This window comes from Onychostoma macrolepis, chromosome 07, assembly GCF_012432095.1.
Source record: "Onychostoma macrolepis isolate SWU-2019 chromosome 07, ASM1243209v1, whole genome shotgun sequence".
Classification (NCBI taxonomy): domain Eukaryota; kingdom Metazoa; phylum Chordata; class Actinopteri; order Cypriniformes; family Cyprinidae; genus Onychostoma; species Onychostoma macrolepis.
In genome coordinates, this window is record NC_081161.1 from 11,283,473 (window position 1) to 11,297,288 (window position 13,816).

The window sequence follows — 13,816 nt, forward strand, 5'->3', positions numbered from 1 at the left end:
TTATTTTTTAGAGCAATCCAAAATCAAATACAATATAGGTCATATATGAGTTTTTGGAGTTTGGCTTTTATTTTGTAATGCAACATCAGATCGTCTTGAAACTGGTTGAGATACACCCTGGGGCAGTGATCTGTTAATCTGAATTGAAACTGGTCTGTGAAACCAGAGAGTTTATTTTTTAGAGCAATCCAAAATCAAATACAATATTGGTCATATATGAGTTTTTGGAGGGCTTTTATTTTGTAATGCAACATCAGACAGTCCTGAAACTGGTTGAGATACACCCTGGGGCAGTGAACTGTTAATCTGAATTGAAACTGGTCTGTGAAACCAGAGATTTTTTTTTAGAGCAATCCAAAATCAAATACAATATTGGTCATATATGAGTTTTTGGAGGGCTTTTATTTTGTAATGCAACATCAGTTATTTTGATATCATTTTGTTTGAACCATAATTATTAGGTTGTTACTTAACACTTTTAGACAATTTAATTTTATAAGGCCTATTTAAAATTTATTTTTTTAGAGATTATTATAATAATATTATAGACAGTTAATCTGATATTACTTTATTAATTAGTATAGTTCATTTTCTTAATATAATTACCCTTACTCTTATTTCCTTGTTCTTGTTTGTATGTATAAGTTAAGCAGTAAAAAAAGTGAACGCAGGCGAAAGACCAGCGGAAGATCGCCGTAATGCACTGTATATGCGCGCACGGCAAAACAGCGCGGCGGCTAGATTGACCATGCATTTCGGAGTGGCGGCTGGCTTGACCGCAGTAGCATGGCTGGTCTCATGCTGGTCTCATGCTATGGGGAAGCACAGCAACATTTCCAGTCTGAAGAAAACATGATTCACATCTACCTGGCCTGCCTTTTTATATTTTCAAATGCCGTGTTTGCTAACCAAATCGGAACACCAATAAAAACGAATGAAAGACCAATAATAGGTGAGTTGCAAAGCTGTATTAAATAGAGTGCATGCCAGTTTCAACTGTATTATCATCATGAAGTAAACCATGTCTAAATCTTGTCTAGGTGTTCTTGCCCAGGAAGTGTATAACCCGCCGCCTCATATAAACTCATATATTGCAGCGTCCTACGTTAAGTTTCTGGAATCTGCTGGCGCTCGTGTTGTGCCTCTGATGTAAGATAAAACACTATAAATAAACTGCCTTCACTGTAAACATTCAGGGTTTATTGATCTAAAATGAGAAACAGTGTTGTTTCTCCTTCTCCGCTTGCACCACAAACATCGAGTTCGCAGTGGCTTTCTAGCGCTTTACACTGAGCAGTGTATACCATAGACATAATAAATACATAGACGCCTCATTGGCCGCTCGACCGCACGTCAACGGCGCCGCCATATTGGTGCGGGCAACTCTCCATAAATCTCATACCGGGACAGAAGAAAACATACCTGACTCAGCGGCAGCTTGGGCATCTACAGACCGTCGCACATTAATAACAACAGATCTCGGGGTATTATCTTTCACAGGTAAGACTGAACAGTTGTTTCTGGATGTTTTTTTGGTCATTTTTAGCATTATGTTGACAGCTTAATTAGCCAGTGTCAGACTATTAATAGCTAGCGATATGGCTAGTAAGCAGTGAAAGCTGAGACTTTATAAGAAATCAAAGTTTAAATTAATTCTTATTAAGTTTTAACTTATATTGTAGTTCATATCATAAACTAAATTGTGTTATGAGCACAATATATACAGTGAGCACTTTGACAAGGCCGTGTCAGACTGTCAGGATAGGGATGGAGCTAAAGCATCTCTCTTTAATTTCACTTCTCATTTACAAAGAGCAAGTTTATCATCACTAGATTATAAGGATTTCATAGCTTATCATAAAACTGTGGACTGATTATATAAATTATTTGTTTTTTCCTTTTTTAGCCAACTGCAAACAGGACAAAGCAAGCCTTAAGGAAAGCTGAAGAAAGCATGTTTCCTGCATTTCCTAGAGACTAGGCTACACCTCCACAGCCTAATGTTGTATTTGTACTCGTTAAAACCCAGAACAGCCCTGAATGAATGGCCAGAATGACCCTGATCATATTCAAACCTCTCTCTCTCCCCGAAACAGACTTCCAGGAGCATTTTTTAACCTTTGTAAGGGTAACTTTTATAACAATATAATTACCTTATTAAATGTTTCTGTCATTTTTGTCAAATATTTAAAAATAACCAGTTTCTTCAGTCAATCACAGTACTATAGACTGCATTTTAAATTATTTACACAGGCTGTTTAATGCTGATCATGTGCTTTGACATTTTGTTGTACAACGTAAACTGCACACACTCACACCCCAAACATTCCTATGTAGTAACATATATTGAAAAAAAAACGACTGCTTCAAAATTTGTTTTCTGCATGGATGTGTGTAATTTGCATCGTAGAGCAAAATGTCAAGCTTTGTCAAGTTGTTTACATTATTTTACTCATTCATTGAAAAACCTCATTAGAAAATATAGGAAAATCTTGAGGGAAGCAGTGGAGAATTAGTCTTTATTAGTCAGGTTTTGTTGTCACAACTAATATATATATATATATATATATATATATATATATATATATATATATATATATATATAAAATACTCAAGGAGCTCATTAATTAAACAATTTGGAATTCATGACCACAATTTTTGCTTGTCATTAGTTGTCTTTGTTTAATAATTATTATACAAATACCATTATAAAACTGTACTTTTCACGATTATTTAATTTATTCTTCATTATTGTCTATTCTGTATTATTCCACCCTTGATATTACATATTCTACTTGCTATCTATTGTTCATTTATTTATTATTGTATTACACATATAATTTGTGCTATTATAAATCTATTATATCAGTTATGTTATTGTGCTGTTGTACTTGCTTTTAATATTATTCACTTTACTACAACTTGTACTACATATACATTTTAATGTTACATATCACTTTTACTATATTTTTACTGTGCATCAGTGCATATTAGTTCACCACTGTAACTGTAAGTTTTACTGGATCCATAAAGAATTATCAGTTATATTTGTTATTGCTTGTAGAGTTTTTATCTGTAGCCTATAGAGTGCTATGAAAATAGAAAGCAGACTACCAGTGTGTCCCTTTTTGATTTGTATTCGCTGGTTTTATTAAATTTTCTTAAAGATGTATTATTTCGATTTTTTCCCCCTCAGTATTTCAAAGGGAACGAGCTGTGTTCTGACCTAGCACGAGAAAAGCTCAAATGTTGGGGTTGAAGACAGAGAAAGCAATGAAACAACTTAATTTCATTTAATGTACATTAAAATTACATTACATGTATATGTCACAGTTATACTACATCAATATTAGAATTGTTAACCGAAAAAATCAACCAAATCAACACGAGTGTGAGTGTGAGCTTTTACAATTTCTTAAGAAAATTATTAATTTTCCAAGCCTAACTGAATAACTGGAGGCAGAGTTATTTTTAACTCCATGTAGATCACAAACCACTGAAATTGGTTGATAAATGTAAACGTTATCGTGTTTTTATCCCGAAAAAACCGCAGCTCCCCCGTTTACCTCCATTTGTTTTTAAGGCAGTCTTGCCCTCACAAACATGGCGGACGTGTTGACGTATCGCAGCAACGGACCGAAGCGGCCAATGAGGCGTCTAGGTATTTATATGTCTATGGTGTATACTGCCTACAATTTTGTGAAAGTGGAAGCAATATGGAATGTGAAACATAACTGTCATTCATACATTTTTTAATTTTTTATTAGTACGTAACATTTATTGCAATAGTATTATGTTATTATACAACTGTTTATTTTAGTTGGGAAATATCATTCATATAAGAAAATGGACTACAGCCATGTCTTAAAGTTAATAAACAAGGTTACATAGCTCTGCTTTGATTAAATGATGAATGAATAAAGCAGCATACAGAGCCCTCTGCTCTCTATCCACTTTATTTTTCAACGTGGAAGATAGCCTTTTTCTGTGAACGTACCAAGACTACAATTTTCACAAAATTGCAACTTATTTTTTTAAAAATGTCTTTAGGATAAATAAGTCTGATGATGAGTACAGAAGGCTCTTCAAATCCATAAATGGGTAAGTAAAGTCCTTTATTATTATAGCAGTGATTACAATAAGGGATTTGCAGAGATGTAAAATACTTGAGTAATTTTGGGGGATTTGTACTTTATTCAAGTACAATTTAAACTTACTTGTACTTTTACTTGATTACATTTCTGAAGGAAAAACAGTACTTTTTACTCCTTACAATTTTATTTCATCTTAAAAAGTACATTACGTTTTCATTTTATCTTATGTACAATAAATATGGTAAACAGAAGTTCAAATGTGCGTTCTTGACGTGAGTGAGAACCAATGATCATTGTTTTCACACATCAAGCACATTTCTACACATTTCAGTTATAACATTCATCAGGTAAATGTCAGGCTTCAAAAGTTCACTATCAAATCTGAGGAAGCATATTGAGGTAGCAAAGTTGTTTCCCCCAAAAAAGTTTATTCATTGTTCTTTCTGTTTTGATAGAGCCATTAGCTGTGTAATGCTTTATATTAGCTGAATGCACAAGATTGAGTGCAAATAAATCCGTGATGAGAATTCAATGCTAATTAATTAATATTTTTGTGGGAATGATTGTTTTTTAATTAAATGTTACAAATCTCCAAAAATGTTTAAATGAACATTTTATGTTAAATGAATTGTAATTTATGTTTGGTGATGTTCTTATCTGGTAGTGGATATTATGTCATTATATGACACATTGAGTAACAGTTAAGACTGTCAATGAGTATTTTTTTTAATCTTTATAATTACGATTTGCTCATTAATTAATCTAATTAGTCACAAATAATTATCAATATATGCTGAGAAAAAAAAAAAAAAAACTCTAAATGCCCCAAATAAACAATTAAAAGTTGAATTATCCTTTTAGACCTGGGGCCAGTTGCATAAACTTAGCTTCTATGTTAAGACTGTGTCTTAAGAACAAGTTTGACAAACTAGCAGTTAGCAAAGGGGTAATTGGTCTTATTTTATTTAACTTAGACTAATCTACAATTTAATGTAACTCAATTTAAAATATTATGGCCAGTCTCAAATAAAAAAATTAGATGACTAACTTTGAAGACTAGACTTAACCTTTTATGCAACCGGCCCCAGGGGTGGGGAACGTTAATCTTGGAGGGCCACTGTCCTGCAGAGTTTTGCTCCAACCCTAAAAAAAAAAAAAAAAACCTACCTGTATCCTGAAGACCTTGATTAGCTTGTTCAGGTGTGATTGATTAAGGTTGGAGCTAAACTCTGCAGGGACACCGGCCCTCCAGGTTCAATGTTCCCCATCCCTGTTTTAGACAGTGATGATGAATAGACAACACTAAAAAGTGGCCTTTCCAAACGGTAATGTTGTATGTTTTAATTCTATGACTCTCCTCATTAATGCAACACATTCTTGTATTCTGTCTGTAATAGGTTTCTATCTTCTGCATCACATCTTGCTATTCAAAGGAATAGTTCACCCAAAAAATGAAAATTGTCGTCCCAGACATTTGACTTTCTTTCTTCGGATGAACACAGAAGAGTTTTAGTCTGTATAATGCAAGGGGACAGGACCACTTCAGAAACCACACAAAGTGAACACGACGGTCAAGTTTAAAATATTGGTATTTGTATTTTTGGTTACACTTTATTTCGATAGTCCACTTTAGACATTCTACTAACTATAAGTAACTTTGAAACTATGTCAACTAATTCTCATTAATTTGCAACTACATGTCTACTAACTCTCAGTAGGGTAGGTTTAGGGTTAGTAGAATAAGTTGACATGTACTTGGAAAGTTTCTAATACTCAGTATGTTGTATGTTGTGGACCCATCAAAATAAAGTGTTAGTATATATTAAGCAGAGTCTACTAATACTCTAATGACTGCTAGTTGACATGTAGTTGCAAAGTCACTTACTGTTAGTAGAATGTCTAAAGTGGACTATCGAAATAAAGTGTTAATGTATTTTTTGTATTTATAGTTTCACTTAAGAAGACACTGATTCATTAAGGAGGGTTGTATGAATTACTGTCATATTCATTTTTGGATGTCCCATACACTTGCATTATACAAAGAGATATGATTTTTTAGTTTGTGTTCATCTGATAAATGAAAGTCATATACAGTGAGGAAAATAAGTATTTGAACACCCTGCTATTTTGCAAGTTCTCCCACTTAGAAATCATGGAGGGGTCTGAAATCGTCATCGTAGGTGCATGTCCACTGTGAGAGACATAATCAAAAAAAAAAAAAAATCCAGAAATAGAATCCAGAACACCTGAGAAAATCAGTGTTAATATTTGGTACAGTAGCCTTTGTTTGCAATTACAGAGGTCAAACGTTTCCTGTAGTTTTTCACCAGGTTTGCACACACTGCAGGAGGGATTTTGCCCACTCCTCCACACAGATCTTCTCTAGATCAGTCAGGTTTCTGGCCTGTCGCTGAGAAACACGGAGTTTGAGCTCTCTCCAAAGATTCTCTATTGGGTTTAGGTCTGGAGACTGGCTAGGCCACGCCAGAACCTTGATATGCTTCTTACAGAGCCACTCCTTGGTTATCCTGGCTGTGTGCTTGGTCATTGTCATGTTGGAAGACCCAGCCTCGACCCATCTTCAATGCTCTAACTGAGGGAAGGAGGTTGTTCCCCAAAATCTCACAATACATGGCCCCGGTCATCCTCTCCTTAATACAGTGCAGTCGCCCTGTCCCATGTGCAGAAAAACACCCCAAAGCATGATGCTACCACCCCATGCTTCACAGTAGGGATGGTGTTCTTGGGATGGTACTCATCATTCTTCTTCCTCCAAACACGTTTAGTGGAATTATGACCAAAAGTTCTATTTTGGTCTCATCTGACCACATGACTTTCTCCCATGACTCCTCTGGATCATCCAAATGGTCATTGGCAAACTTAAGTCGGGCCTGGACATGTGCTGGTTTAAGCAGGGGAACCTTCCGTGCCATGCATGATTTCAAACCACGACATCTTAGTGTATTACCAACAGTAACCTTGGAAACGGTGGTCCCAGCTCTTTTCAGGTCATTGACCAGCTCCTCCCGTGTAGTTCTGGGCTGATTTCTCACCTTTCTTAGGATCATTGAGACCCCACGAGGTGAGATCTTGCATGGAGCCCCAGTCCGAGGGAGATTGACAGTCATGTTTAGCTTCTTCCATTTTCTAATGATTGCTCCAACAGTGGACCTTTTTTCACCAAGCTGCTTGGCAACTTCCCCGTAGCCCTTTCCAGCCTTGTGGAGGTGTACAATTTTGTCTCTAGTGTCTTTGGACAGCTCTTTGGTCTTGGCCATGTTAGTAGTTGGATTCTTACTGATTGTATGGGGTGGACAGGTGTCTTTATGCAGCTAACGACCTCAAACAGGTGCATCTAATTTAGGATAATAAATGGAGTGGAGGTGGACATTTTAAAGGCGGACTAACAGGTCTTTGAGGGTCAGAATTCTAGCTGATAGACAGGTGTTCAAATACTTATTTGCAGCTGTATCATACAAATAAATAGTTAAAAAATCATACATTGTGATTTCTGGATTTTTTTTTTTTAGATTATGTCTCTCACAGTGGACATGCACCTACGATGACGATTTCAGACCCCTCCATGATTTCTAAGTGGGAGAACTTGCAAAATAGCAGGGTGTTCAAATACTTATTTTCCTCACTGTATATAGGATGGCAGTTTCCCTTTAATCCCTTTCCCTGTATGTGTGTGTGTGTGTGTTCCACTGTGCTGCATTTTAAATGTTGTTGTTGCACTAGATGTATGCATTTGACCTGTGCATTTTATTTCGTTTTCTTCCTTTAACAAAACTTCTGTATATCTGTTAGAAAAAAAGTACTTCTACTTTTTTAATACTTGAGTACAATTTAAAGTTGTACTTTTACTCAAGTATGTTTTTGGCCAGATACTTGTACTTTTAATTGAGTAAGATTTTCACTGAGTATCTGTACTTTCACCTCTGGGGATTTGTGACACCTTTTCTGCCTCTCTCTAGAGTCCTTTTTCCTGGAGGTGGAGTCAGTTTAGAATCATCCGGCTATTCCAAAGCAGCTGGCATTTTCTACAGACTTGCTCTTGAGGTTTGTGTACAAATGGTCCGTTTGGTACAAATATTCAGCATAACAATGTATCCAAAGTACATGTTTTAAACATTAAGCAGCATTGATAGTAAGGTAAAATAGAAACCAGTTCAATTTGTAGAAATTGTGAAAAAGTACAATTTTAAATGGAGCTGCAGAGTTCAGACTGTGGGTTTATAGTCAATTTTGTGATTTGTGTTTATGAGATATAAAAGAGGGCTAGCAAAAAATTAATGAAGAGTCATAATGATCTTCATTTTACACAAATATACACTGCATTTTGTTGTTTGGCATTCCTCTTACTTATGGTGGTGTAATAGGAATACAATACAATGTGCTTGTGTAATTTAATTTTCCAGCCAATTTATAGATATGTTTGTGTGTTAACAGGCCAATTCAAAAGGTGATTATTTCCCTGTATGGGGAACCTGTTTAGGATTTGAACTTCTCACATTGCTGACAAGTGGGAAGCTGCTGTTGTCCCACACCAACACTAGTGGTATTGCCTTGCCACTGAACTTCACAGATGGTAAAGCCATGTTTTATAACATTTAACTGTAAAGTCAAATATATTTACATATTGGTTAATGCAAGTAGCATTGTCAGCTTACTTCCAGTCAGGAATTTCACAAAAATGGACGATTAGCTTGGTGCTCTGTGATGTAACGTGTAATTATCATGGTGCCACTGCAGTGCACCTAGTATAAAATTTCTCAAATAAGTGAAAATATTTTAAGAATACGTGTCGTAGTCATCATAGATGTATAAATATTATGAATTTTTCCAATGCTGTTTAGATGTTAGAGACAGTAGACTGTTCAAAGACTTCCCTGAAGACCTTATGAAATCACTGGAAACAGAACCACTCACAGAGAACTCTCATCAGTGGAGTCTTACTACAAAGGTAGAGTAGCAAATATTACTATCACCATTCAACAACTATTTCTTGAAACCAATTGTTGGTTTCATTACTGCTGTGTTACTACTAGATGCTTGTTTTAAAATGCATTGATCTTTCCATGAAAATAGCCATAGATGCTGGTATTAGTGATGGGTCGTTCTTGAACGATTCGTTCATTTTGAACAAATCTTTAATGTGACTCGGGAAGAACGAGTCGTCTCAGGGAGTGATTCGTTCAGTCGCGCATGCGCAACATCCTATAGGTTCTGTACTGGAATTAGTTCACCTGTTTTGAGTCTTCGGGTTTGAGTCGTTCGTTCATCACGTGACAGCCTCATACACTAACCTATGCAGTCAGAGCCGGAAAGAGAATTGATTAGTTCACCTGTTTCGAGTCCTCGGGTTTGAGTCGTTCGTTCTTTTGTCACGTGACCACTTGCCGGATCAGTAAAATACTATAAAGTAAAACTGTATTTTTTGTATGTTGGATCATATTTATCAAAATATGTGTAATAAGCATTTTCCTAGAAATAAAAAGGGTCTGTTCATTTCTGTCACTGTTTTTGTTACTGTTTCTTGAGGATCTGTGTTATTTTATAAATAAATAAAACCCTGTTATAAATAAAATATTGATTGATTTGTCCTTTCACTCTCTTTGTCTATCAATAAACATATAATATAACTATATAATAAAAAAATCCAAGCCTAAAATTACAAAGCACTTATAGTTTGTTCATTTTTACTCCAATTTTGACTTTGCTGATATAATTGTTTTTCCTAGGCAGACTTGACATATTGGTCTAATGTTTGTATAAGAAGATTGGTCAAAAAGGACACAATGACATAAAGTGAAAGCAAATAACATTTTGAATATGAATGATTAATGTTAGTTTAAAATATTAAGGTTATGATCTGGCTCTGTGGCTTTAGTATATTTTAATTTTCTTGTATTTTTTATTTAAATTGTTTTAATTCATTTTGGAATAGTTATCCTCTTTGCTAAAGCTTTTTCTGGCACAAAAATAAACAATAACAATTCAAGAGTGTGTACACAGTGTTAATGTCTAAAGTGTCATATGTTACAAAAGTATAACACTATAGTCTAATCTAAAGGGTTAACTCAAAAGACATAAATACAACAAGGTATTGTATTTTATGAAGATTAGACTCCAAAAAAAAATAAAAAATTAAATTAAAGCATAACCAACTCTTTATTATCTTTATTACTACATTCAGTATTATGGAAAAGAACCATTGTGACAGAGATTAAAAGCAATAATTTGAGGCCAGAAATGCATCACTCCTGGCCAAATTCCCTCCACTGGCCCTTGTCTATCATGGCTTCCCAATAATCCCCATCCACTTGATTGGCTCTTTGACTCTCTCTCCTCTCCACCTGTAGCTGGTGTGTGGTGAGTGCACTGGCGCCGTTGTCCTGTGGCTGCCGTCGCATCATCCAAGTGGATTCTGCACACTGGTGGTGGTTGAGGAGAGACCCCCCACATGATTGTAAAGCGCTTTGGGTGTATTGCAATACACATTAAAAGCGCTATATAAAAATGCCTCATTCATTCATTCATCACATAACTGTACGAGTAAATAATAATAATAATAATGACTATGCACCCGTTTGTAAGGAGGGTTGTAAATTAACTAATTTCTCTGCCCAAAGCTGTCACGTCACGTGACAAAAGAACGAACGACTCAAACCCGAGGACTCGAAACAGGTGAACTAATCAATTCTCTTTCCGGCTCTGACTGCATTGGTTAGTGTATGAGGCTGTCACGTGATGAACGAACGACTCAAACCTGAATGCTTGTCAGATAAGAGGTGAGGTGAGCTAATCAAGACCCAGGTAAACGATGAATTAATCTTTTCTGTTTCTTATAGCATTATAGTTTGTAGTGTGATCAACGTTTGCATAAGTAGTAGATGTGTTAGGGAAGTAGCATGTAACATTTTAATTATATTTTGCTAAAATGAACGAAATGACTCGAAAAAAGATTCGTTCATTTTGCTGAACGAGACTCAAAGGTCCGAGTCAGTAAAATGATCTGAACTTCCCATCACTAGCTGGTATGGCAATACAAATAAATCTCTTGATTTCTGCTTTATAATAAAATGTATAAACTGGTGATTAATGTTGATTTAACAAGTTACATTTTATTAAACTTAATTGAATAATTTAATATTGTGTGCTTTACTGATAACCAGTTGTACACAACAGGAAAAGAATACACCTTCATATCTTAGAAAACAGTGTCTAATACATTTGATTGTTTGGAATGTATTCACTGAATGTAGTAGTAGCTTATCACTTTACAGTATCACCAGACATTATTTAGAATACAGTATACATGCCAACGCACAACATCATGCCTGTGATAGAAATTTGGTCAAACAGAGGTGACAGTGAAATGTTTTAGTTCTCACAGGGAGATATATTCAATACTGCAATAGTAATATGATGCATGGCAATGTTAATTGTAAAGGTTTATGTATAAAAATTTAAATAAAATTACATGCACACTGTAAAAAGTGATTAAAAAAAAGAGGAAACCCGTTGCGTTAAAATTAAGTACATAATTAAAAAAAAAAGTTAAGTGAACTTGACAATTCAATTAACTTATTTTTAAAAATTATTTACTTTAAAAAAATTGGAGGAAACCCGTTGCCTCAATTTTTAAGTCAAGTCAACTTATCACTTTTTACAGTGCAATGAATTTAATGGGGTTTTTGCTAAAATAAAATGAGGCATTTTCAAACTTTTAAATCTAGAACTTTACCAAGAGTGAGACCCTGAAAAAGTTCTACAGAGTTTTGAGCACCAATACAGATGGACAAAATGAGTTTGTGTCCACAATGGAAGGTGAGTGATAATAATCAGATGGATTGATAGAGGAAGAATATAGACTGTGCTTTTCGCCTCTTTCTATTGAGCAACATTGTCATTGTACTGTTTTTATGCATACCCACAGCATATGATTTCCCCATCTATGCTACTCAGTGGCATCCAGAGAAAAATGCTTTTGAATGGACCCGTCACTATATTCCCCACACGCCTACAGCCATTAAGACCACATTCTACATGGCTTACTTTTTTGTGAATGAAGGTATGGTTAATAATAATACTACTACTACTGAGCAACATACAATGTGTTTTTATTAGCTCTTAATTAAATTTGATTCCTTTAATGCAATGAATTTACAAATTAAGAAGTTATATCTTCACAGGGTAACCTTTCTCCTCCTTTTGTTGCTTTTACAGCTAGGAAAAGTTTTCACAGCTTTCCTAGTACAGAGGAAGAGGAAAAGGCTTTGATCTACAACTACAAACCTGAATGCACTGGACCTCAAAGTGCATTTGAACAGATCTATTTTTTTGATTAAATGAATTCTTTAAATGTACTGATGTCTTAATTAGTGCTTTATTTTTTTAAATTATTATTTAATTTTCAGTTTGGATCTTCACGTACACGTGACATGAAAATGAATCAAACTGAATTATAATTGAGATAAATTATATTATTGTTCTTTTCAGACATATGAAAATTGAATACTTCCCAAATAATACAAAGAACAAACATTTTCGCAAGATGAAATTATGTAAACAAACATATATACAAAAATCATGTAGAATTTGTAGTGTTAATAAAATGTGTGCTTGCAGTGAATCTGAAGAAAACATATCAACTTCACATTTCACAAAAAACTAAATAGTCATAATTCTTTTGTTTGATGACCTGGACTTGTTCTTTAGGTCTCCCAAGTACACATGAATAGAATAGTTAATAGAATAGTTTCCAAGGTTGGAAAAGGCACAACGTGATCTTTTTCATGGCTGTGCACTCATCTCTTATAGCTAACACATCTGCTCATTTATGTATTCACCTGGACACACAAATATAAAGTAACCCACAACATACAGTGCAATGTTCAATCATATTTCTATAAAAAGTGACTGAGGTCTCCTTTTTTTTTCGGAAAGAAAGAGCAAATGCAACTCATTCTCTCATATTCTGATCTCTTCATTGGTCCCATAACATGCATCTCATTGTACTGTTATTTTACTAAAAGTAACCCTTCAATCTAACCTAAGATATAAATCTCAAAATGTACGCTTTAATCCTTATCGCATCTTTCATTTTACCGTTTACTGTTGAGCCCTAAAAACATGCTTCTGAAACATGATTACAAATCGTATTTGCTTTACCAGAATTATATCGCATATTAGTGAACTGTCTTTTTAAAACCCTTGAACTTCTAAGTCCATCCTTTGTGTTTTACAAAAATCACACTCATATTATTTACAACTATTAATATGTTTGTTTTTCATAAGACTTATACATTCACATTGCCTTGTAATCAGTACCCACAGAACAGCACAATAGATATTTGTGATTGGCTAAGGACAGTAAATCTGTCACTCAGATTGGCGGTTGACCTACTTTTCGAAACTCAGTTTTTGAACAAATCGTCTATATTGGTGACAGAGTCTGCCTCTGTAATTGGGTGAGTTCTGGATGCCAGACATCCACAATGAAGATGAGTCTGTAGCTTTCCGCTTCCTGCCAGACTTCATGCTCGAATGAGTCGTCAAATATTAACACTTTTCCTTCTTCCCACTCCCTGAAAGACAATCAACATTCGCTGCATAAATTTTTAAATAATAATAGCCATGGCACACATTATTTCCAAATAAATAAAAATAAACCAACTATCCAAGGTTCTTTTACTAGCCAATTTTTATTTACATTT

The 13,816-nt window shown here is 34.8% G+C and overlaps 2 protein-coding genes across 6 annotated transcripts in view; one reads left to right on the forward strand and one right to left on the reverse strand.

The window, feature by feature from the left end:
- The first annotated feature begins 742 nt into the window (after window positions 1–742).
- Window positions 743–12,460, forward strand: ggh (gamma-glutamyl hydrolase (conjugase, folylpolygammaglutamyl hydrolase)). Of its 2 annotated transcripts, XM_058780933.1 has the most exons (11): window positions 913–952; window positions 1,041–1,500; window positions 1,907–2,122; window positions 3,588–3,661; window positions 4,051–4,101; window positions 8,072–8,156; window positions 8,547–8,685; window positions 8,954–9,060; window positions 11,837–11,927; window positions 12,037–12,171; window positions 12,327–12,460. In XM_058780933.1, the coding sequence occupies exons 3-11, from the start codon at window positions 2,045–2,047 to the stop codon at window positions 12,446–12,448; spliced, it is 882 nt and encodes a 293-aa protein (XP_058636916.1). In that variant the 5' UTR covers window positions 913–952; window positions 1,041–1,500; window positions 1,907–2,044; the 3' UTR covers window positions 12,449–12,460. The 2 variants fall into 2 exon arrangements, with proteins under 2 accessions (XP_058636915.1, XP_058636916.1); XM_058780932.1 differs by lacking the exons at window positions 1,907–2,122; window positions 3,588–3,661 and having other exon boundaries at window positions 743–952; window positions 1,041–1,149.
- Window positions 12,239–13,816, reverse strand: part of unm_hu7910 (un-named hu7910) — a 40,410-nt gene continuing 38,832 nt past the window's right edge. For all 4 annotated transcript variants that reach the window (XM_058780930.1, XM_058780928.1, XM_058780929.1 and 1 more), the window contains one exon: window positions 12,239–13,687. In XM_058780930.1, the coding sequence (XP_058636913.1) occupies window positions 13,537–13,687 (151 nt within the window). In that variant the 3' untranslated portion in view covers window positions 12,239–13,536. The remainder of the gene's footprint in view (window positions 13,688–13,816) is intronic.

Bases quoted from the DNA above. Each gene is read 5' to 3' on its own strand.
- ggh (XM_058780932.1), top strand. From the start codon at position 787: ATGGCTGGTCTCATGCTGGTCTCATGCTATGGGGAAGCACAGCAACAT. The intron at 8,157-8,546 runs GTTTGTGTACAA...GTGTGTTAACAG, and splicing joins TCTACAGACTTGCTCTTGAG to GCCAATTCAAAAGGTGATTA. The intron at 11,928-12,036 runs GTGAGTGATAAT...GCATACCCACAG, and splicing joins GTTTGTGTCCACAATGGAAG to CATATGATTTCCCCATCTAT.